The sequence below is a fragment of the Thalia democratica genome, chromosome 5 (assembly GCF_965202585.1).
Source record: "Thalia democratica chromosome 5, ktThaDemo2.hap1.1, whole genome shotgun sequence".
Taxonomy (NCBI): Eukaryota; Metazoa; Chordata; class Thaliacea; order Salpida; family Salpidae; genus Thalia; species Thalia democratica.
Genome location: NC_139169.1, coordinates 76623407 through 76648541, shown reverse-complemented (window position 1 = coordinate 76648541; position 25135 = coordinate 76623407). Strand labels below are relative to the sequence as shown.

At 25.4% G+C, this 25135-nt stretch overlaps 1 protein-coding gene across 2 annotated transcripts; it reads right to left on the bottom strand.

The window, feature by feature from the left end:
* Positions 1–727: 727 nt before the first annotated feature.
* LOC145836020 (aminoacyl tRNA synthase complex-interacting multifunctional protein 2-like) lies at positions 728–18904 on the bottom strand. 2 transcript variants are annotated; one of them, XM_082943806.1, is made up of 8 exons: positions 18766–18904; positions 13262–13357; positions 12029–12151; positions 11437–11523; positions 10250–10330; positions 4897–5044; positions 3246–3494; positions 728–1180 (listed from the first exon to the last, which is right to left on the bottom strand). In XM_082943806.1, the coding sequence occupies exons 1-8, from the start codon at positions 18874–18876 to the stop codon at positions 1050–1052; spliced, it is 1026 nt and encodes a 341-aa protein (XP_082799932.1). In that variant the 5' UTR covers positions 18877–18904; the 3' UTR covers positions 728–1049. The 2 variants fall into 2 exon arrangements, with proteins under 2 accessions (XP_082799932.1, XP_082799933.1); XM_082943807.1 differs by lacking the exon at positions 13262–13357.
* Positions 18905–25135: the final 6231 nt, after the last annotated feature.

The window sequence follows — 25135 nt, the reverse complement described above, 5'->3', positions numbered from 1 at the left end:
TGATCCAACTAAAAAAACAATTTATTAATAAATTAAATTTCTAAATCAATTATCTATTCAAAAAGACTGGTAATTAAAATAAGTTATAAATTCACAAAACTTTCAAGCATTTAAATGAGGGCTTCCCAAATTTTGTTTTCAAATCGCCCCATTTAAAAAAATTAAAAAGGCTATTGCTCCCTCCAACAAGAGTAGCATTTAAAAATTTTTTCTTCATCATTGGGAAACCCTGATTTAAATGGACGTTTTGCCGATAAACTGGTAACCTGTCAAGTATAAACTCTGTTACATTACAAATAAAATATTTTTGTTTTGAACAAACCCGATTAAGGAACAAACTATACCAAAAAACAGGGTTGCCACTATTTGAATCAAAACAGCCAGCCTGAGCTACTAAAAACTGAATCAAGTTAGCATAAGTGGTACAACTAAAAAGTTGGAAAACTAACAGTTGATCAAGTTCAACTAAATCTAAAATAACACAGAAAGACTTAAAGTCTAAGAACAAATTGACTTCGAATTATAAATTAAATTCAAGTCATTAAAACTAGTAGCCGGAGGTTTAGCAAAAAAATCCAAATTAGCTGGAGTTTCTCTGAAACTATTAACTAGCTAAAGGGACTTACACCTGTAAAAGTATGAAAACTTAAAAAGTCATTTTCATACCTTATACTAATAAGTACAGGACTATTGAATTTATATAAATATTTTACACTATATATATATTGCTATAATTGTTTATTAATTTTGCAAACGCTACTTATAACTAAAGAGCGAAATAAAAGGAAACATATTAGTCTAAAATTGTTATTATATAAAAGTACATTAGTCTAAAGGAGGAAGCGCTTACAATCAAAAAAAAAACATAAAAATATAGTTGTGAAGTCATTTAATAAATAAGTTTTATAAAAAATTCATATAAATATACCATTTAACTATTTTTGTACAAGTGCATTATAGATTCAAAATTTAATTTGTATAAAATTTTCCGCAACAGTTCACCCTAGCAATACGCAAGTTACTTGCCGGGGAAGCCCCTAACATGCAAATTAGTTGGCGAGGAATCCCCTGGAAGCGAACCACTTGAAGAGCTTGGGTTTTTGGAAGATCATGGAGCTCTTCGCGGCCATCGAAATCGCGTATGCGTCGGCGATCGTGCATTTGTCTCCGCATTTCCAACCTAAAACATAAATAAGTTTTGATCCGGATTAAACAGAGTTGTGAGGAGACGAAGTTGTTGAGAAATTAATTGTAAAATTTTGTATCAAGCAAGTGAACAACGACGAAATAAATGGTAAAGTTAATCTATTATGGTAACTTATTAATTATTTATTTGTAATATTCTAACCGTTTTAACCTACAAGAATTTCTAGTTCGTAAGTTATATGAAAAATATTAAAAATTGTATTTAATTAATTTCTTTCCAGATAAAATAAATACTTGATCAATATCAAAACATAATTTTTTATAGAGTTTTTAATATCATTTCTTCGTAAACTTTATTTATACCATATAAAACTACCAGTTATCACCAGTTAACTACCAGATATACCAATTTTGTGTTAAATAATTTAATTAATTAAATAAATATAATTAAATAATAAAATAAATTAATTAAAAACAAACCGACATTAAGAATAAAAAGTAGTTTAAATAAAATTAAACTATTAATTATCCAAATTTAAACAAAAAAAAAGTAACATTCACCAGTCACAAGATGAAAATATTGAAGTACTCCAAAAGAATGAAATGTAATTAAATCTATCAATTATTCTACTATAACTAAATTTAAAACAAGTAACATTAACCGGTTTAATCAACCAAAAAAATAATAATACTCCAAAAAAAGGAGTAATTAAATCCATTTTTCTTAATCATCCTACTTATAATTTTCACTTTAAATTCAAAAAAAAAAAACATTTACTTAAAAAAAAAATTAAATTAAATTTAAAACACTCACCGGCACTTATCTTAATCACCCAACTTAGTTAGTTCAACTTTAAACAAAAAAAAGTAACATTAACCGGTTTAATTAACCAAAAAAAAAAGGAGCGTTTAAATATATTTACCTTAATCTTCCTACTTAAACATTAAATTACTTTTTTTAAATTATTTAAAGTAACACTCACCTGCATCACCGCTCACCAGCCCGCTCACAAACTATTAATTATCCTACTTAATTAGTTCAACGTTAATTAACCAAAAAAAAGGATTTATTTAATTATCTCAATCATCCTATTTAATTAGTTCAATTTTAAATAAAACAAGTAATATTCAACTGTTAATCTTCTTACTTAAATATTTTCTCATTTAGATAAAATAAAAGTAACATTTACCAGTCACAAGATGAAAATATCAAAGTACTCCAAAAGAATGAAATGTAATTAAATCTATTTAGTTTATTAACTTTATACTTTATTATTTTCACTCAAACTTAAAAAAGACTTTGAAAAAAAGAAAAAAAATTGTAAACACTCACCGGCATGAAAATATTAAAGTACTCCAAAAGAATAAAATGTAATAAAATCTATTAATTATTCTACTGTAACTAAATTTAAAACAAGTAACATTAACCGGTTTAATTTACCAAAAAAAAAGGAGAGTAATCAAATACATCACCTTAATCTCCCTACTTAAACATCAAATTACTTTTATTTTAATTTAAAAATCACTCACCTGCATCGCCGCTCACAAACAATTAATCATCCTATTTAATTAGTTCAATTTTAAATAAAAAAATTAATATCCAACTATTAATCTTCCTACTTTAATATTTTCTCATTTAAACAAAATAAAAGTAACATTAACCAGCCACAAGATGAAAATATTAAAGTACTCCAAAAGAATAAAATGTAATAAAATCTATTAATTATTCTACTGTAACTAAATTTAAAAAAGTAACATTAACCGGTTTAATTAACCAAAAAAACAAAATACTCCTAAAAAAAAGAGTAATTAAATCTATTTTTCTTAATCATCCTACTTATAATTTTCACTTTAAATTCAAAAAAAGTAACATTTACTTAAAAAAAAATTTTTTAACTAAATCCAAAACACTCACCGCCACTTATCTTAATCATCCAACTTAGTTAGTTCAACTTTGATTAAAAAAAAAGTAACATCAACCGGTTTAATTAACCAAAAAAAAAGGAGTAATAAAATACATTTACCTTAATCTTCCTACTTAAACAATAAATTACTTTTTTCATTTTATTTAAAAAAAACTTAAATTTAGTAACACTCACCTGCATCACCGCTCACCAGACCGTTGATGAACTTCTCCAGTTCCCTGCAACTCGCCGTCGACTCGGAGTTGTGGGAGGAGGCCCTGCTGACCTTGTTGCTCTCCAGCTGCGACAGCACCGAGTCGATCCGCGTGGTGGCGTCCAGTGTGACGTCATAGGCGCCGAGGAGGCGGCCGAAGTAGCGCAGGATGTCGGCCTCGCCGGTTACCGGGGGGCAGGAGGGGGACAGCCACAGCTCGGGTTCGGGCACTGAAGAAAAATTAATAATTAATTAATAATAATTATTATTATTTGTTAGGAAAATTTAACTAATATTTTCTAAAAATTATGAGTTAAAAATTAAAAAAAAAATTACTCAAATGAGTTGCTTAAAGTTTAATTAATGAAATAATTTCTTGAAACTTGGCTTCTCATTGAAATTGTATTTCTGTACATAACACATAATATATTTTGAAGAAAATTAATAAATTGTTTATAATTAATTGATATTAATTCAAAAGTTCATTATGCATTAACTTTTAAAGTTGAGAAAACTGAAAAATACATATTTTAGATAATTAGTTTAGCGGCCGCTATGAACGCATTTGTGAACGTTTTTAAAGTAAACAAAATACAGTGTTTATTCACTTATCCGGACAGTTTTGGAAATCAATCACATGTGACAGTATTGATTTAAAAAACCGTATAAAAAACTGTCTCAACTGTTTTAAAAAACAAAAAACAGACACAAAGATCTTTTGTATAACATTATAAGTGTTTAGGAATAAGCTTTTAAACCGAGTATACATAAGTTATTAAAATATATGAATTTATTGTATTTCGGAAATTAATTGTATATACTTTTTGAATACTGAAAATATGGATACTAGGTGATTAGTTTAGCGGCCGCTATGTACGCGTTTATGAACGTTTTTAAAATAAACAAAATACAGTGGTCATTTACTAATCCGAACGCTCGCCTATCCGGACAGTTTAAGTCGAGAAAAAATTTTATAAAAAATTTCAATGTTTTACACAAACATTTTTGTGTGATACAAACATTACATTTTTTGTAATTATCTTGAAAAACTCTTATCCGGACATGTTAACAGAAAAATCTTGCCCAACATGTCAAGATAAGTAAATGAGCACTGTATTGAGAATTCCATTCTGAAAGAATAAACTAAAAAATTAAATGCAATAAAATTAATTTATTAAAAATATATAACATTAAGATACACATTTATTTTTAATGGACACTGGGGGTAATACTTAAAACATAAAAAAAAACGAGTTTTTATGTGAACAGGTTTAGCTGTTCCTATTTCAGCATATTAATCAGTGTTTTAAAAACACTAAAAGAAGGCGTTTATTGGCAAAACTAATTTAAGTTAACTATAAAATTTTAAAAGCATTTTTTGTATTTTTGCTCATTTGACGATCCTAAAATGAATTAAGTAACTTACTTGCGAATATGGCTAAATATTTCAAATAAAAAAAGTTGGTTTTACATTGGTTATAAATTTAAAGTAAGACATTTTTATTGACGAATTAAGAAATAAACAATCAAAACAAACACTAAAGTATCTTATTCAATAAACAAATACAAACTTGATTTTTTATTACACATAACATTTTGTAAGTGAACATGCAAAACAAAAATCAAACGAACTTGATTTCCACACGAGTGTCACAACGAAGTCGTAGTCGTTCCTGTCAGAAGAAGGGTTGTTTTTCCAAACCAAGTTTTTCTGGTCCGCGTTTTTCCTGCCATTCAAATCTAGCGAGGAATGCTTGTGGATTTTCCACAACACGTTGAACTGTTTTTATTTTATTTTTAGTATTAATTCGGACATTATTTGTAATCTTCAAATTTGTAACTTATATGTATTTAAATTATAAATAAATAATTGTATTTTTTTTATTTAACAACTCTGCGTCAATGTACAATACTCATGGTTGCCACAGATTAAGCTGAGAAAAATTTCCCGACTTTTCTAAGTCAAACTCTTATTTAAACTTATTCTAAAAAACATAATCTAACACTTGAAATTATATAAAGCTTTCAGTCTAATTTTGTTAGTTTAAAACAACAGTTTTTTTGCTGAATTCAATAATCAAACTTCCATTACATCACTTGAACCATCTGTGTATAATTAATGTATTTGCAATAAACAGCTCTATCAGCAAAATACTTTTATTATTACCTTATAAACACAGCTTGTTCATCATTATTCCAGCAAGATGGTTTTGAATTGTGGTACAAGGCCAAAATTTATCATGTATGATAATTTTGTTTGGGCCATCTGACATGACTGTGCTATTGCACTGTCAGAAAACATTTTTTTGTTCAGCTCCGCCAGTTTGTAACACGAACTAGCTGAGTAATTGTGCTTGACAGTGTGCGATGCCCATAAAATTTCAGCGTTTGTGGTTTGTGACTTACTTACCAAACCTATTGATGGGCCTACACCACTGCTCTCACAACTTGCTACTCTGCCGCTGCTCTCACCACTTACCCCACTGGAGCTTGATCTAGCACTATAGAAAAATTATTGCATTTGTTAAAATCCTGGCCTTTTATTTCTATGTCCAGCTCCATTCATATGTATAGTGAGTGCTTTTCTTCCCATATTTGACAGCTACAGAGTACATAAACAAAACTTGCATTTAAACTTTTGTGTATAAATCACAGTTTCACTATGGAAATGTCCTTTGCTACAGATCATCAATACTAAAAAGCTTACAAAAACTGCTTGATCAAGTAGGGTACTTGTTCAATATGTTAATAGAAAAATTTTGCAGTTTTATAAAGAATATTTTACTAATTTATACCAGATGAAGGCATTGGAAATTGAATAATTTTGTAAATTTCTAGGAAAATTTTGGAATTTTTTCTGACTTTAAAGGACTTTTAATTGATTTTTATCATTTGAAGGCTTTAAAAAATAAGGAAATTTGTAAACTTAAACTGACAAATCTGACTTTTTTTTAAACAAATTTCCTGACTTTTTCAAAACCCCCCATTTTTTCCTAACTTTTGTCATTTTTAAAAAATTTTCCTGACTTTTCCTGATTTCCTGACCATGTGGCAACCCTGAATTCTGTTTTGCAGAGTGTTTTAAATTAGTTTGGAAACTATTTACTTTCCAACTCATTTGTAACAATCAATTAATTTTTCTTTTAAGAGTGAGCTCGGTTTAGTTCTCATTGCTTACAGTTTATTAAAGCGATCTTTTTTAAAGCCAATATTTTACTGGAAAGAAAATCAAATACTTTAAATTATTTGAAATCAACTTAGAACGTTTTTTTTAAGTGTTACAAATTTTCAGTTTAATGTTGAAACAAATTAAAAAACTTAATAATCTACTTTAAGTTTAAAATACTGGCTTTGTGAAATTATACCGAGCTATGGGAAACTAAATACAAGCTGTATAGAATTACTTAAACTTGACTACATCGCGAACAATAAACTTTATTTATTCAGCTCATAGGCCAGAAAGATTTGAAATCTTAATACTTACTTTTTATTTTTGGAATCTTTTTTAAATTTAATAATAACAAATACATACATTTAAATTTCACAACAGCCTTATTCAAACCAAAATAATTCTGTTTTGTTTTTATATTTACAAACAACTAAAATTAGACGCCCACTTAGCACTAGTCATGAAATATGTTAACTAATTACTAAATTTCATATACTTATGCTTACAAACAGCTGCTGGAGATTGTACAACTTTTATAAACATAAGTTATTCAGGGTTTGTGCGCAATTTTTTTTTCCATTTAGCCTGACTGAGACGAATTTAGCCTGACATTTTTTCAAAGTACAGAAAATCCCCTTTAGAAGTCATTTTAGGTGTTGGGGTTCTTGTTTAGTACTTTTGTAGTCTCCGACTTCAACCAGCTTTATCTCAAAAATATTTTGAGCTTTGAATCTGCAAAAAGCAACTCATAGTTGAGTTACAACTCAATAAAATAATACTAAATTGTCAAAAAGGTGATTGACCCCCCTATGCCCTTAACATAACAAATTCAGTGATAAACTTTAAAATAAGTATTATATCTAATCTATTACTAAAGTATAGATTTAGTATAAATTACTAAACACAATAGTTCAATTTAAATAAGCATTAAGTAAAAACATTTTAAACAGGAGACTTATAACAAAACGACGTGCATGCATTGTCTTGTTTTATTAAAATTTAAATGAAACGCTTACACGAGTATTAAAATAAGTAAAAATGTTTGTTGTAGTATTTTGACTAATACTTAAAATTGATACATAATTTTAAATCCTAAAATCTAAATAAATACAGTGATTGTTGTTGTCATATCAGATTTAAAAAGCTTACACTTAAATTTAAAAAAAAACCTTTATATTTTGTTTTTGTAAAGAAAAATGTATTGTACCTAAAATTTGTACTCCCACAAAACATAGTTTTATATCTTAAAGCTAAGTTTTAGTGTAGTGAATATCACTAATAACTTTAAACAAACAGTAAAATATATGAATTAACTGCTATGAATTTTAATCTAAAAACTATTTGGTATAAAGCCTTTAAATTAGATATTAAAACAGTTCAACCAACTAAGCTCTGGAAAACATAGCTGATGTAAACAAATTCAGACAAACAGCTAAGTTGTTGAACTAAACTGTAATGTTTAAACTGTATTTTTTTATGAATTTTCATAATCATAACATATATAATCTACTCAAAACAAAATAATTAAGATTCTTAAATTTTTTTTTAACATTTAACAAAAGGTTTTAAGCATTTATTTTAACAAATACTGACTGATTGTCTTTAATAACTAAGTTTTATTTAGAAATAAACTCACATCTCAATTTGGTCTTAAAAAGATTTCTCAATTTTTTTTCATCAAAAGTTTTGCAAGCATTTGAAATGAGAAAAACTGAGACTCTCAAATTTTTAAATAAAAAAACTGATTTAGCGTGACGTTTTTCAACTTTTTTCAAAAAAACTGATTTAGCCTGACGCGCACGAACCCTGGTTATTGTATAATTCATTTTTTAAATAAAATATATCCATTTACTTATTGGAAGGTATACAAAAACTTTCGTATATACTTGATACAAAGTAAGCTAAGTTTATTAATTAAAAAAAAAGACGATTTTCACTAGAGTATTTTTTACGTACTGAAGGTTTTGATTCTGACTAACTTTAAACAGATTAAAAATTACATTTTGATTATTTTTTTATTTTATAAACAAAGGGTGGAATAAAACTTAAGCTTGTCAATATTCTAGATAAAATTTAAAAAAGGCACTGCATCAATATTATACAGGAACATATTTTAAGTCAAGTTAACTTAATTTAGATCTTAATATATATATATATATATAAAATAAGGTTAATGTTTAAACGTAAACACTTTCAACTGAGCCCACTTGAAGGGCTTTTAAGTAATTTATTCAAATGGCGATTTTAAAAATTCTGGAACATTGTATCTTTGTATTTTGAATTTAACTGGCTGATGATCAAAGTTTTATGAAAAATTAAAGCTTTGTGAAACATATGTTCCAGAATTTTTAAAATCGCCATTTGAATAAATTATATATATATATATAACCACAGATGTTCTTGTGCTAAAACTTTATTTCAACTAACGGCGTTTCACTGCTCTCAAATAAATTTAAGGACAGATCTACGGAGTCTATAAAATGTTAACACACATTAGAAAAAAAGCAGAAAAAAGCATGTATAATTATGTATAGTATTTATCTAGGTAGTAACTATAAATGGACTTTATGGTTTAAAAACAAAGTTTGGGATAAAAGCATAAAATTATAAAATTGTCTACAAAAAAAAAATTTAATAAAAGTAAGCACTAACCTCAAAAAGCTCTAAGAATAGGCAAATTTTAAAAATGAAAATTAAATTGAGTTGTGCAGAAATGTTACGTCATAATAATTATAACAAATTGTTCAATAATTTATACAGCTTAAAAACATGAAGTATTAAACTTGCAAGTATATGTGAGTTTTGTGAAATAAATTAGTACATAAATAGACAGAGTTATTTAAAGTAGAATTATGTACTTAATGTCTATTTATGTACTAATTTATTTCACAAAACTCACATATACTTGCAAGTTTAATACTTCATGTTTTTAAGCTGTATAAATTATTGAACAATTTGTTATAATTATTATGACGTAACATTTCTGCACAACTCAATTTAATTTTCATTTTTAAAATTTGCCTATTCTTAGAGCTTTTTGAGGTTAGTGCTTACTTTTATTAATTTTTTTTTTTTTTGTAGACAATTTTATAATTTTATGCTTTTATCCCAAACTTTGTTTTTAAACCATAAAGTCCATTTATAGTTACTACCTAGATAAATACTATACATAATTATACATGCTTTTTTCTGCTTTTTTTCTAATGTGTGTTAACATTTTATAGACTCCGTAGATCTGTTCTTAAATTTATTTGAGAGCAGTGAAACGCCGTTAGTTAAAATAAAGTTTTAGCACAAGAACATCTGTGGTTATACATTCCGATAAGCTTAGCTTATCAGGATCTCCAGGATTTAACGCCTTATAACGTTACATCTTATATATATATATATATGTAGTACTTTGGACAAAACGAAAATATACAGCTTTATAATAAAAGTTGAGAACTAATAGTACATTTAAGTACAATTTGTTGCTCATATTACTTTTTAATTAAGTAAACATCAACCAGTACTTTTAAGTGTATGTTGCTTATCAATAAATATACTAATATTTTCCTACTTTCATGAACTTCTAGTGATATATTCAAGTATTTTGATGTTCCTCATTAATAGTTCAACAATAAATAACGTGATAAATATTTTTTTAATAATTTTAACATTATGAACATTTATTTCATTAATAATATTAATTAATTAATTTTAGTCTATTAGTAATTTATTTAACAATTACTAACGTGATAAATATTTTATTAACAATTTAATATTTTAATAATATATTTAATTTAGTTATTAATAATTTTAATAACAATAACTAACGTGGGTATCAAGAAGTGTCTTGATGAAGTTGAGAGACAGAGGGGGGTCGGCAGTGTCCGCCCAGATAACTACGTCTGTGAGCTGTAAAGATATATATATATTTAATAGGATATACAAGTTTAATAAACAAAAAAGCTAGTACTTAAATAAGTTTAAAAAAATTTAGTTTAAATTAAGTAATATATACAAACAGAATTTAAAATGAGAAAATAGAAGTTCATTAGTCTGATCTGTTGAAATATATATAAAGTGTCTACCCAGATAACTACGTCTGTGAGCTGTAGAAGTAAAAAAAAATTATAAATAGAATAAATAATAAATAAGTAGAAACAAAAGAGCTGATACTTAAATTAGTTTTCATCTCTAAAATTAGCCACAATGCATGTGTTTATTTAAGCCAAAGCTAAAGTTTCAATGGAAAAAATAAATTTATAATTATTGAAATATACAAACATTTTAACAGAATGGATAACTAAAAATAAATCTGTTTTAGCTCTAAAATTAAGTAATGGATGCAAATAGAATTGAAAATCCAAAAAAAAAAGAATACATTCATTGGTAGAAGGTTTAAAACATTTTTTTAACCTATAACGAAGGAAAAAAAATCATAGAACATAAGTATTTTTAGAACTCTTGTAGATGGTAACTTTAATTACACTGGTTAGTTTTTCAGTAATATAAACTTATTTAAATAGATTGAAATATTAAATAAGTAGAAAATGACAAGTATTTAGCTGTAAAGTTATCAAATGCATTAATTAAATAATTTTTGAAAACTTTAAGATAAAATAAGTGAATTAACCATCAGAAGATATCTAATTCTTTATTAAATCAAAATAAATGTGCATCTAATGGTAATACAACTTGTATATATTAAACACTTGTAGATGGTAATTTCAATTGTACATGTTTATTTTTAAAAACCTTATAAATTCAATTTATTGGTAAAATATATATTTTTTGCAATGTGAGATACTAGACAAATACAAAAAAGTCTTTGAAAAAGTGTACACCAAATAGAATAAAATGAATTACATAAACTAAGTTTAAGAATACAAATATTTATTTTAAGAATATGATTTTACAAAATTTTATTACATTAATAATTTGAAGTTAACAAATTTTAATACTATTTCAAAAAATAGTTTGTGTTTATTATTTATTTGTTGTTTTATGATAAAACTAACTTTAGCTGGCATGGTAGGTCTGTAAGTTTCAAACTGCTTCAAGAAGTCTGAATTGGTAGCAACGGGTGGGCTGCTTTTAACTTCTTTCTGTGAAAATTGATATTATTCACCATTACAAAAAAATATATTAAACTTTTAAAATCTGTATACGTTTTGTTGACTGAAAAAAAATCATATAACCCCAACTGTTTTTATTGGCTTCTAGAGCTTCTTATTTTTCTCTATAGTAGAAAAATTCTACTGAAACATTGGTATTTTGAGGATAATAATATATTTAATTTAGTAGCAATAACTTAACTTGACAGTTTTATTTAAGTTCTTTAGATTCAGCTTGTTCTTAATAAAACTCTTTATTTAATTAAGAAATTTAAACAAATGAAAACTAGTAAAAATAAGATAGTATAGATTTATTTTTTTATTTCGAAATGTGTTATTTACAGTTTATTTAAATGTTTCTCTGTATTTAAAGCTTTTTTTTTGTTACTTGTTTACAGAAATTTTGTTATCAATATATGTTTTTATATTTGAAACTCCTAGCTTTTAATAGTAATGTGTATAAACTTATATATCAACAGCAGTTTATGAAGCTGACCTTTTCTGTCTTTGTGGGCTTTGTTGCCTCTGATTGCTTTGGAGAATTTTCCGCCAAGAACTGGTCTAGCGTGTTCATCAACTTTTCTTGCCTGCACATCAGTTGTTCCTCTTCTGACTGGGGCTGTGTAAAAATAAATGTTTTATGATGAGATGCACAAAAAACATACGAATTTAGCACAAAGCTTTAAAACAGGCTGTTAAGGCTATAGGGGGTCCACATCGATTTTTACAAATTGATCTTGTTTTAAGAGCTTTGTCTGAGCTATAAGACATTTTAACCGCTTGAAAAAATCAAAATATTTTTTGAGATATAAGCGATCAAAGTCGGTGACCTCAATAGGTTCCTAACGGAAGGCAAAAACTAAAAATGCAAAAAAAGACCATTTCACTAAAAAACTATCTCCTCTTCCATTTTTTAAGCAATTTTCTTCAAATTTTTACAGAAAGTGTATTATAAAATTTTTAAAAGATTGAATGGATTAATTTTTTTATTTTTGAAAAATAAATTTTTATAAAAAAAAACCACCTACTTTTTTTGGTTTTTTTATCTAAAATTTATATTTTTAATATTTTCAAAATTCCAACATTCAAAGTCTTCTAAATTACAAAAGGATTGTTTCCTGAAAGTTTGAGGTCTTTAGCTCAAAAAATGAAGAAGATAGATTTTTAGTGATTTTTTAACTTTCTGAGAAATTTGACGTTGAAAAATTTGCAGTCAATACGTTTGTATCAGAAACTTTTTATAAAAATTACAATATCAAAAAAGTTAAATAAGATTTTTAAATTCTGTAAAAACTGGCTTGTAGTTTGTACTTTAAACTTTCATATAAGATACAATGTTATTTTTAGTTAAAAATAATGTTGGACCCCCCCATGCCCTTAAATGGTAAAAAATATTCCACATGATAAAAGAATGCGTCTGTGTACAGATAGGGTGCTTATGCAAAATTTAAACCTTTGAGTTTTAAGGTAGAAAAGTTTTACATTTGGAAAATATCTTAAAAACACATGTTGCAAAATTTTAGCTGAATTTCAAAAAGACAGTTTTGATTTTTTTTTTTGTAAACTGTGCAGTACCAAAAAAATTGCTTCCTTAGAGTTTTTAGGTTGAAATACATTTATGTGGCAGTTATCTCATGACCAAATAATGCAGAATTTAAGCCAATTTAAAAAAGTTTTGAAGGCACTTATTGATTTTATGTTTTTTTTTTTAATGATTTCAATCAGTTGCCTCTGATTGCTTTGGAGAGTTTTCCGCCAAGAACTGGTCTAGCGTGTTCATCAGTTTTTCTTGCTTGCACATCAATTCTTCCTCTTTCGACTGGGGCTGAGTAAAAATAAAAAACTTTTTGATGAGATGGACAAAAACTATACAAATTCAGCACAACACTTTAAAATATGCTGTGAAATGGTAAAACAAAAACTACCAGTCCATAAAAAAACGTTTCTGTGGACAGATAGGGTGCTTATACAAAAAATGCAATCTTAGAATTTTAAATTAGATAATAATTACATTTGGCAAATTACACAAAATGAAAAGAAAAAACAAAAGGAAATGAAATTTTAGTATAAGGTACTTCATTACTAAAATATGTTTAAGAAAGTTAAATAGTTTTTTACAGTGAATTTTTTAGGAGTAACATTTATTTACCTTATTTTTCAATAATGGTAAAAATGCTTTTTTTATCTTTTTTATCAGTTTGATAGATTACAACATTAACTTATCATTTTTTACCTCTGAATCATCAAAACTAGGTAACTTTGAAGTCATGATATTTGGCATTTTGTACATATTTTTGCACAAAACCACATCATTTGGGTTGAGCAAATTTACAGGAGCTACTTTGTACATTGGTGCAATTGTTTCCTTCTTTTTTACAGATAGTACAAATTATGTTGTTAGTTTTAAATTTCAAAAATTGTTTATTAGTTTTTATAATGTATTTAGGCAAAGTAACTTTTTGTATCCTTTATTTAGCTTTAAAAATAAGTGAGTTATATATGAAAACTCGATGAATTTTATTTTTTAAATACTGATTGATGTATTTTGACTACAATATTTATGAAAATTTTAAGTATTTTTAACATTATAATACTTTTTAAATGTATATATACTTAAAGAGTTTTATACTAAAAAATATGTGGTTTACTAAAACTATAATAATGACTCTTTGGCCAACTAGGAAGCATAGTTCTATTTTGTTGAACACAACAATTTAGCAATAGGTTAATTATACCTTAGCACAAATAAACAAAGTTACTAATTTATAATACTAAATTATTTTGAAAGGATCTGTTTTTGGTTTTGTTTAATACTTAAAATGCAACTTTAAATACGAACTAAAAACTTTTTTTAAGTTTGATGTCTCACAAAACTAAGTTATTTTTTTTACCTCTAAAGCATTATTATTGGGTAACTCTGAAATCTTGATTTTTGGAATGTTGTACATATTTTTGCACAAAACCGAATCATTTGGGTTGAGCAAATTTACAGGAGCTACTTTGTACATTGGTGGAATTTTTTCCTTCTTTTTTACAGAATGTACAAAATACATGATTAGTTTTAAATTTAACAAACTATTAATAATGTTTATGATTTCTTTAGGAAAAATCAATCAATTTATTTTGTAGTATGTTTAACATTAAATCAAATTAGCAATAAACATGGTTGCCACTGCTCAAGCTGAGAAAAATTTCTTGACTTTTCCTGACTTTTTATTAAAATTTTCCTGACTTTTCTAAAACAAACTCTTAAATTAAACTTATTCTAAAATACATAATCTAACACTTGAAACTATATAAAGCTTTCAATCTAATTTTAATACAGGTTAAGAACAACAGTTTTTTGCTGAATTCTATCATCAAACTTCCAGTACATCACTTCAACCATCTGTGTATGATTGATGTTTGTAATAAACAGCTCTATCAGTAAAATACTTGTATTATTACCTTATAAACATAGCTTGCCTGAAAAAAGACACAACTTTTTAGCATTTCCTAGCATAAATGTATCTAGATAAACAAACAAAATATTATTCAAAAAAATCTTTTTCAGAAAACCAAGAATTCTTGAAATATGTAAACTTTAGCATAAATAAAACATAAAAAAACAATTAAATACTGATCTGAAAAAAATTACAATGGATAGTCTAAGTTTGAAAACCCAATACATTAAGTAATAGTTTTCTGTACAAATAATTCTAACTTAACACCTTAATACAAAAAGTAAATTTACTCTCTACCAGTAATAAGCCATTTATCTAACTAAAAAATAAACTTTAGTCAGACTTAGCATATAAGTTGTAAAACAACCTAGAAGTTAAAACATTTAATAATGAAAAGTATTTACTAAAATCATGTTTTACTTATATAAATTGTTCACTTAGTTTAATAAAATACTACCCAAACTATTTAATTTAAAATCCTTAAATTAAAAATTAATTAAAAAAGAATATAGTTAAGTAACTGTAAAAAAAAGACATAAAGTAAACTATGTATATGTTGTATAAAATATTTCCTCTTATCATTTAGTATAAAATTTTTAACAAATAAGTATACTATTATTTACTTTTAAAACTTAAGTTACTCAACGAAAAATACAAATAATAAGTAAACTTAATCTTGGCATATACCTCTCTTTATAAATTTAAACAAACTTGAAAAAAATATAAAGAGGTAAAGAATACACATTAAATTGTTACATAAAATACTAAACTAACTGCTTAGTTATAAAGAACTCAATTATTTACTTAAACAAAAAACACTTTGTTTCTAAAATTATGCAAGATAAAACTTTTGTGTATATTTCACAGTTTCACTATGAAAGTGTCGTTGCTACAGATCATCAATACTAAAAAGCTTACAAAATCTGCTTGTTAAAGTAGGGTACTTGTTCAATATGTTAATAGAAAAATTTGCAGTTTTATAAAAGATATTTTACTAATTTATACCAGATGAAGGCATTGGAAATAAAATTAAATATTTTTGTAAATTTCTTGGAAAATTTTGAAATTTTTTTCCTTTAAAGGACTTTTAATTAATTTTTACCATTTGAAGGCTTTGGAAAACAAGGAATTTTGTAAATTTAAACTGACAAAATCTGACTTTTTTCTCAACTTTATCAAATTTCCTGACTTTTTTTTCAAAACCCCCCATTTTTTCCTGACTTTTGTCATTTTAAAAAATTTTTCCTGACTATTCCTGACCAAGTGGCAACCCTGAATAAGTGTTAAATTGTTTGCCAAGAACTATTATTAATTTGTTAATTTAAAACTTAAAACTAGAATTTACAGAATTTTTCAAATAGGTATTTCAATTAAATATATTACAAACACTTTAATTAAAAATATATCTAGAGTTGTAAACTGAACTACTTATATTATTTATGTAACTAGGAGGTCTTAATTATATTTTGTTCAACACAGGGTTGCCGCTTGTTTAAACCAAATTTTTTCCAGGTTTTTAAAAGTACACAATTTTGGGTCTATTTTTAGTTTAAAGCTAAGTTAAAGGTAAGAAAATGTGGAAAATAGTAAAAAACATTGAAAAGATACTGTAAAGCTACTTGAAGTATGTATTTTATTAAAAAAAAATTTGATGATGACAAAATTTTCTTATTTATATGATAAATTTACTGAGGCAAACTGAAATTTTACTAATAAACATGTGAAAATTGTTAAAACTCCAGGTTTTTTTAGTGATTTTGTTAAACATTTCAAGATTTTTTGCCATTACTACTGAAAATGTGAAAGTTGTTAAAATTGCAGGATTAATTAGTGATTATGAAAAAAATTCCAAGTTTTTCCAGGTTTCTTTTTGCCTAAATTGTCAAATTCCAGGTTTTTCCAGGTAAAGTGGCAACCCTGTCAACAAAAGAATGTAGCAATACGTTAACTATACTTTTGTACAAACAGACACAAATATTAAAAATTAAATATATAATCACATTTTAACTTTTTGAGAGGATTTTTTGTTTAATCTCGTAATTACTTTTTGAAGATGGTATAAACAAACCTTTAAACTCATATTTTTAGTTTGGTACAACTTATTACTTTTTACCTGTGAAGCATCAAAACTAGGTAGCTCTGAAGTCATGATATTTGGCATTTTGTACATATTTTTGCACAATACCACATCATCAGGGTTGAGCAAATTTACAGGAGCTACTTTGTACATTGGTGCAACTTTTTCCTTCTTTTTTACAGATAGTACAAAATACGTTTTTAGTTTTAAATTTTAAAAATTGCTTATTGGTTTTTATAACGTGTATACTCAAAGTAATTTTTTGTATCCTTTTGTTCAGCTTTAAAAATAAGTGAGTAATAAATGAAAACTCCATGAATTCTATTTTTTAAATACTGATTGATATATTTTAACTATAATATTTATGAAAATTTTAAGTAGTCATTTCAATTTCAACATTAAAATACTTTTTAAATATAGATATACTTGGAGTTTTATACTAAAAAATATGTGGTTTACTAAAAATATATTAATGACTATTTAGCCAACTAGGAAGCATAGTTCTATTTTGTTGAACACAAGAATTAAGCAATAAGGTTAATTATACCTTTGCACAAATAAACAAAGTTACTAATTTATAACACTCAATTATTTTGAAAGGATTTGTTTTTGGTTTTGTTTAATAGTTAAAATGCAACTTTAAATACGAACTAAAAACTTTTTTTCAGTTTGATGTCTTACAAAAGTAAGTTATTTTTTTTACCTCTAAAGCATTCTTATTGGGTAACTCTGAAATCTTGATTTTTGGAATGTTGTACATATTTTTGCACAAAACCGAATCATTTGGGTTGAGCAAATTTACAGGAGCTACTTTGTACATTGGTGCAACTTTTTCCTTCTTTTTTACAGATAGTACAAAATATGTTGTTAGTTTTAATTTTTAAAAATTGTTTATTTCTTTTTATTATAAACTAAAAAAATAGATATTTTTTAGATTTTGTAGCCTTTTGTTGAGCATTAAAATTAGGTTAGCAATAAATAAATATTAATTTGTTAAATCAAGAACTATTATTAAGCTCATTAATTAAAGATTTGAAACTTGAATTTTACTGAATTTTTTAGTAAGCATTGCAATTAAATATTGAACATATTACAAAACATTTTAAATATAAATATATTAAGAGTTGTATACTGAAGTATACAGAGTTATATTATTTAGTTAACTAGGAGGTCATAATTATATTTTGTTCAACAAAAGAATGTAGTAATAAGGTTAAATATACTTTTGTACAAACAAATATACATATTTTAAAAATTTAACACTTGTCCACATTTCAACTCTTTGTGAGGATTTTTTTGTTTATCTTGTTTTCAGTTTCAAACATAGTTAAAATGAACCTTTAAACTTATATTTTTAGTTTGGTACAACTTATTATTTTTTACCTCTGAATCATCAAAACTAGGTAACTCTGAAGTCATGATATTTGGCATTTTGTACATATTTTTGCACAAAACAACATCATTTGGGTTGAGCAAATTTACAGGAGCTACTTTGTACATTGGTGGAATTTTTTCCTTCTTTTTACAGATAGTACAAATTACGTTGTTAGTTTTGAATTTTATTTTAACTTTGTTAAAAACTGAGATTTTGTAATTTTTTAGTTTACCTTAAGAAACAAACGTCAACTTTAAAACAAAAATTAAGTCCATGACTAAACTTTTATATAGTATTTAATTTTAAAATTTGATATAAATATTAAACAAAGTATTTACCTTTGAAGTTTCAAAACTCATTACATTTGGCATTTTGTACATGTTTTTGCACAAAACTACTTCATTTGCGTTCAAATTGTTAATTTGGGGTGCCTTGTACATTGCTGCCATGGTTGCTATTTAATATAAAAAAATTAACTAGTCTGAAAATGAGGATTGAGTATATTTAAAACACGTATAAGACAAGTAAACTCTAAAACAAATACAGTTAATGTAAAATATTATAATTTTTAGTAAAAAAAATTTTATGCTATTGGAAGATAAAAGCATATGCTTAGCTTAGTATTTGAGCACAAATTTTCAAAAAGTAAATTGATACATTTTCACAAAAACAAAATAAAATATTTTTCTGAAAAATTGTATGAATTGATTAATTTTGGTTTTCTGTTAAGCTACAACAATATATTTCCTTATTTAAGTTTACTACTATAGCTGTTTATAAGATTTTACAAGTGAAAGTTTGTTAACTTATAATACAACCAATATGATTATGTTTTATTACATGAAATAAACCAGGCCAATTTTTGTAGTTTGTTTAGTCAATATGTACTTTATATGTATAATTAATTTTATTCTCTATCTGTAGATATGCATGTGCAACTTTATGTTTTGCAGACTAGGAAAAGCTTTTAAAGAAATAAAGTATAAATTCAATTTTATGTACCTGTGACTTTATAAAACATACTTCAAAGCATAAATTTTTATCAAGTTGAAATGACTTGACAGCATACATATTTAAAAAGTTTTAAGTAATAACTTAGTTAAAGGGTTTAATTACAAAGAGTTGACAAAATACCTTAACTTAAACGCGCATAAAGAATGTGAATTAATTCTAAATAAAAGTAGTATGTAACAGCTTTGTAAAACTCTACCTCTAAACAGGCTTACCACTTTTTGAAACTAAAACGCCTAAATACTTTAATGCTAAGACTTTGTGAAGCTTGAATTACATCAAAATAGCATCAACTTATAAGAAAATAGAAAAAGCTTTTTAAGATTAAAACTGAAAACAAAACTGTTAATTAAGCTTAGATATTTAAATACCTGATATCAATTTTAAAATACATTAGTGTTAAAAAATACAGAGAATAAGCTTATCAAAAACAAATATAATTAGCTTATTAATATTAAAAAACTATCAAAATGTAAGGTAGTCTAAATTTATACATGGTTGTACTCATTACATTTGCCGTAAAAAAACTACTCTTTATTCACAAATTGAAATATAAATAAAACTAAGACAATAGAAGGATTTATATGCTATTAGAAAAATAAAATGCTTCAGATACAAACTAAATCTTATTTTACACTCAAACTAAAAAAACTTTTATCAGTTTTCAAGACATTGTCATTTTATAATACTATTCTTATTACAAAAAATGTTTTCATATTCAACTTTGTTAAAATTTTAAAACCAATTCCAAACCTATTACAATTAGGACTTTTAAGCTAACCAATATGAAATATTTCAAAATAATATTTGATTTGTTTAAAATTTATTAAAATATTTATAAAAATCAACCTTAATTTTTTTTCAACTTGGTTTTATTTTGTAAATTATTTCTTATCTATCATAAGAAATTTTTATTATTTTATTCACAGAATTATTCACAGATAATTAGAATTAATTATCAGTTTATTATTTATTATTCAGAAACCAAAACAATTTTAAAATATAAGGGATTAAATGATGATAAGTCAGTCTGTTTCTATGAAGGGTAAAAAAGTCCAAAAGTTTGTAACCATAAAATGTCCTGGATAGGAGGTTAAACTGTATCCATAAAGTGTACAACTCATAACCAGAAGGTCTTTTTGTACACCTGGTCCTAGAACTAATTATTATGAGCACTTTTTTTGTTGTTCAATAATCTAATATACAAAAATTTTACAAAATTAAGTATATATCAAAGTTAAGGCCATAGGGGGGGGGTAAAACACTTTTTTTACAAAAATTAACTTTGGCTTTTATATGAAAGCTTTAATTAAAAACTATAAGCCAGTTTTTATAGAATTCAAAATATCATTTAACTTTTGAGATATTTTAATTTTTGTAAAAAGTTTCCGATACAAATGTATGGATTGCAAACTTTTCAGGGTCAACTTTCTTGGAAATTTTAAAAATTACTAAAAATCTATCTCCTTCTTTATTTTTCAAGCAATCTTCTTCAAATTTACAGGAAATGTTACATTATAATGTTTACAATATAAGAAAAAAATGTAACTTATGAATTTTGATAATTTAAGAAAATAAAAAAAAACAAATCTAAGTGATTAAAAACTAGACTGAGTTACATCAAGCTAGCCTAAGTTTATTTGAATTATGAGAATTTAATAATATTACCCAAAAACTGAAACAAGAACTGTAAATAAAGCTTATATGTCTAAATATGACAAAAGGACTTAATAGCAACATAATCTTAAAAAATTAAAAAGAGAGTTTAAAAAGCTAGTCTGAGATTTAAGTATAATATCAAAACTAGCCTGAGTTTCAATAATATCAAACAAGCAGGAGTTATTTTGAGTTTATAGCAATCATACTTATATAGCTCAATGTAATCAGTCTAACTTAAAATTTTATTTATGTTAAAAAATAGTTTGATGTGTGACAAAATAAGTGTTTGATTTTCAAGTTGATTTATAATACCTATACAGACTTGATGTTGACCACAGCAATCTAACACTAATTTGATTAGTTGGTTCACCTAGTAAAATATGAAAACCATATAAAACCTGAGAATAAATATAATTTATAAAAGACTGACCAAATCTTCTTAAAGGAATTAGATGATCTATGGTCAGTGCTGATATGTGCATTATTGTATAAACCAGCAGAGATTAAAAAAAATATCAACTTTTGAAGAAAATTAGTTTGGTTATTATTTTATTTTGTATACAGAATTATCTTCAAGACTCTTCTTTTGTAAAGTTAAATTTATACTTTAATACATAAAATAATTTATTCACTTACATAAAAAATTTGTCTAAAATATTTTTCTGCTAGCAACCAGCTAAACCACATTATATTACCTAAAATTTAATTATTAGATTTTTAATACGAAACTTAAAAGTTGATATTTTTAGTAAAATGACAAACATTTGAATTTTAAAAATCAATTTTTACAAAATAAGTGTCTTTGAAAGCAGTTTTAATAAAAAAGTACATTTCAAAATGGACTTACTTTGTTCAACAGTTGATAAATTTTACAGCTTAGATTAGAGGTAAAGACTAATTGCTTGCTTGACCTTTAAAAAACAAGTATTGTTGTAGAGGGAAGAGTAAGTTTGACGTTTTTTACAAAAAAAAACTCTACTGGTTGCTACAATATTGCTAGTAATATCATACAATTTCATCAGAGTTACTATAAGAGATAATATATATAGTTTATTGAACGACAAAAAATACACTCATATTTGGTCCTAGGACCTGGTGCACAAAACATTTTGGTTGTTGAGGATATTTTTTACACTTAGATACCTTTCAACGTCTTGTCCAGAACAGATATGTTAAAAACTTATTAACAACAATGGCTATCACTTTGATTGCAATAAGATTGTGGACTAAGGCTTTCTTTGCAGGGTTGCTATGAGTGGAAAAAGGCTGATTTACAAAAAACTAGACTGAGTAACATCAAGTCAGCCAGAGTTTGTAGAAAACTGACAAAAAGATATAATGAGCTAACAGCTGAAAAAAAAATCAAGCTAAAATACTTTAAAATCCCAAAACAATAACTATAGAATTTAGTAAAATATATCTAAGAAAGTTATAAGTCATAAAAACTTAGATTTAAAAAATATATTAAATAGAATGAGTTTTTCAAAAATCTAACCTTAGTTATTGTGAGTAAGTGGAAATTCTGTTAACAATTTTGGTAGAAAAAACTTTATCTATGCCAGGCGCTATAATTTAAAGTATTTTTAATGGTTGTAAGTTTTTGCTACCATTAAAAATAAACTTCAGTCTCACCTTTGCCTCTAACAACTATAAATGTGTGTGTAAACGTTTAACAATATAGTAATGGCTATTCACTAGATTAATACACACATTAGCGTTTAAAAATTTATAAACTACTACTAGGGTAATTTCAAGTTTGGATATGGTCTGTAGTCCTGGACAAGACCTTAAAAGGTGTCCAAGTGGTGTTCAAATCAAATGGTTTTTTCGTGCACCAGATCATAGAACTGAACATTTAAAGAGTTTTTTTTTTGATAAATGGTATATTAGTAGGTGTGTATATTCTTTATTATTTTAAAATTTTGTTAAAAATGTACGAGCATAAAGTTATTGTTATAGGAAAATTTATTAATTTTTCAAAAAACATAAAACTTTAATGTCAATTATTTTCCTTATCTTAAAAGCTATCTAAAATTTTTTTTTTTATTTTAGAGAACGCACCTTTGCCTTTAATTAAAAAAAAATATTTAATTTGGGGTTGGAATTATTTCATGGTGTCCCTCTAAAAATAAAGATTTTTTTTCGTTTTTTTTCATCAAATGGTATTAGAACCAAAAATAAATATTTTTTTTTAATTTTTTTTTTGATTTCCCTTAGTTTGCATGTTATAAAAACTCGTAAATAGTTATTTTATAAATAATGTTAATATCTTTTACGATTTGGCCCAAAATCAAAATGTAGTATATTACACTATCATTTGCCTTGGCCATTTCCTAGATAAAAAATTGATAAAAGGAAAAAAAAAGTTAATAAGAATGTGAATATACAACAAATTTAATTAAATTATTTTATTTTAATTTAGTTAGTTCTCTAAAATAAAAAAAAAAACTTTAGATAGCTTTTAAGATAAGGAAAATAATTGACATTAAAGTTTTATGTTTTTTGAAAAATTAATAAATTTTCCTATAACAATAACTTTATGCTCATTAAAAATGTTGCATCAGTTTGAAGTTGGTATGTGTACTCCTTTTACAATTCACTATTCACAAACGATTTTCAACCAAGCAGAATAAAAAACTAATGAAGAACAGTCTTCCCCTAGCTAGAAAAAACCCTAGCTTTCTCAAGAAATCATGGTCTTTTTGTTTATGGCTAATTTCAAGAAAAAGTAAATTTATAAGAAAAATTTTAACAGTAGGAAACTAAATTATCTAAATAAAATTACATTAACTTAATTAGGTTAACAGTTTTAAAATAAATGTATGATAGTTTTAATTTACATATTACAAATATGTTTTTTAAGCATCTACTTTTTAATGAACTTTCATGTTCTTTATTTTCGTTTTTTATCTTTTTTAAGTATTACTTCTAAACCGTTGGTGCACTCAAATTTTAAAAATAAGTGATTAAAGTGCAAATTACACTGTTCGTTATTTTGTAAAATATTTGAAGTTTTATTGTGAGTTTTTCACAGTTTTTTTTTAGTTAGTCTTAATCTTAAGCCTTTAAGTTGTAAACTTTATAAAGTTTAATCATTAATTTCTTTATAATTCTACTGCATGTTCTTTTTTTTATGTTTTATTTCGCTTTTCATTATATTCATTAAACACGAGAAAATTTGCATAAAGAACTATTTAGTATTGTTTTGTGTTACTGAAAAATAATTTTTCAATTTTTTTTTTTAATATAAATGTGCATTTTGTATACAACTTTTTTGGGTAAAAAGTCCGTACTTAACTGGGTTTCTGTACCTAAAAAGCGCCAACTCAAGAGCTTAGTATAAATGGTCAAAAATTCTTTTGTCAAAACTATTCAAAGCAGTATAACATAAACAAAAATAACTAATGCTTAAACAATCAGTAGAGCTGGATAACATAGGGTATATGCTTTATATATATATTTTTTTAAAATCGAACTTTACAATATCAGGATAGTACCCAAACCATGGTCAAAGATTTTTCTAAATCTAGCGACTAAGAACGATACAAATTGTTACACTTACTATTTACGTCATTTACATAGTAAGGCCGGCATCTAGTTTATACCGTTTAAGTGTATAAGAAACACAAACTTTCAAACTGCTAGTTTAAGAGAAGCTTTATTTATACGGATTTAGTTTTTAAAGTTACAGCGAACTGTTGTTGTTGTACTAAATTAGTTTATTTCATTTCGTAATAAGCAGCTTTTAACGCATTTTGGCCCAAATAAAAAAAAATATATAAACTATTTCTCAAATCAGAACAATATTAGTAATGACAATACTTCAATTTATTTTTAAAAACTATAGTAAAAAAAAATTTTTAATTTGATTTGAGAAAAACCAAGTTTTTAGTAATAAAACTGATTTTTTCGTTAACTTTTTATACGTCTGGTTAAGGATAAAAGTATATATTAGAATTTTTTGGTAAGTTGGGTTACGTAAAAATTAATAGATGTTCTTGTACTGATGTTTTATCTTTTTACTTCATTTGCATAATG

What these genes read in the sequence shown, in the direction of transcription:
- LOC145836020 (XM_082943806.1), bottom strand. Translation starts at nt 18,876, where the DNA reads ATGGCAGCAATGTACAAGGCACCCCAAATTAACAATTTGAACGCAAAT. An exon ending in TGAGTTTTGAAACTTCAAAG is followed by an intron (nt 13,358 to 18,765) that starts GTAAATACTTTG and finishes ATTTTTACTCAG; the next exon opens with CCCCAGTCGAAAGAGGAAGA. An exon ending in GACCTACCATGCCAGCTAAA is followed by an intron (nt 10,331 to 11,436) that starts GTTAGTTTTATC and finishes ATATCTTTACAG; the next exon opens with CTCACAGACGTAGTTATCTG.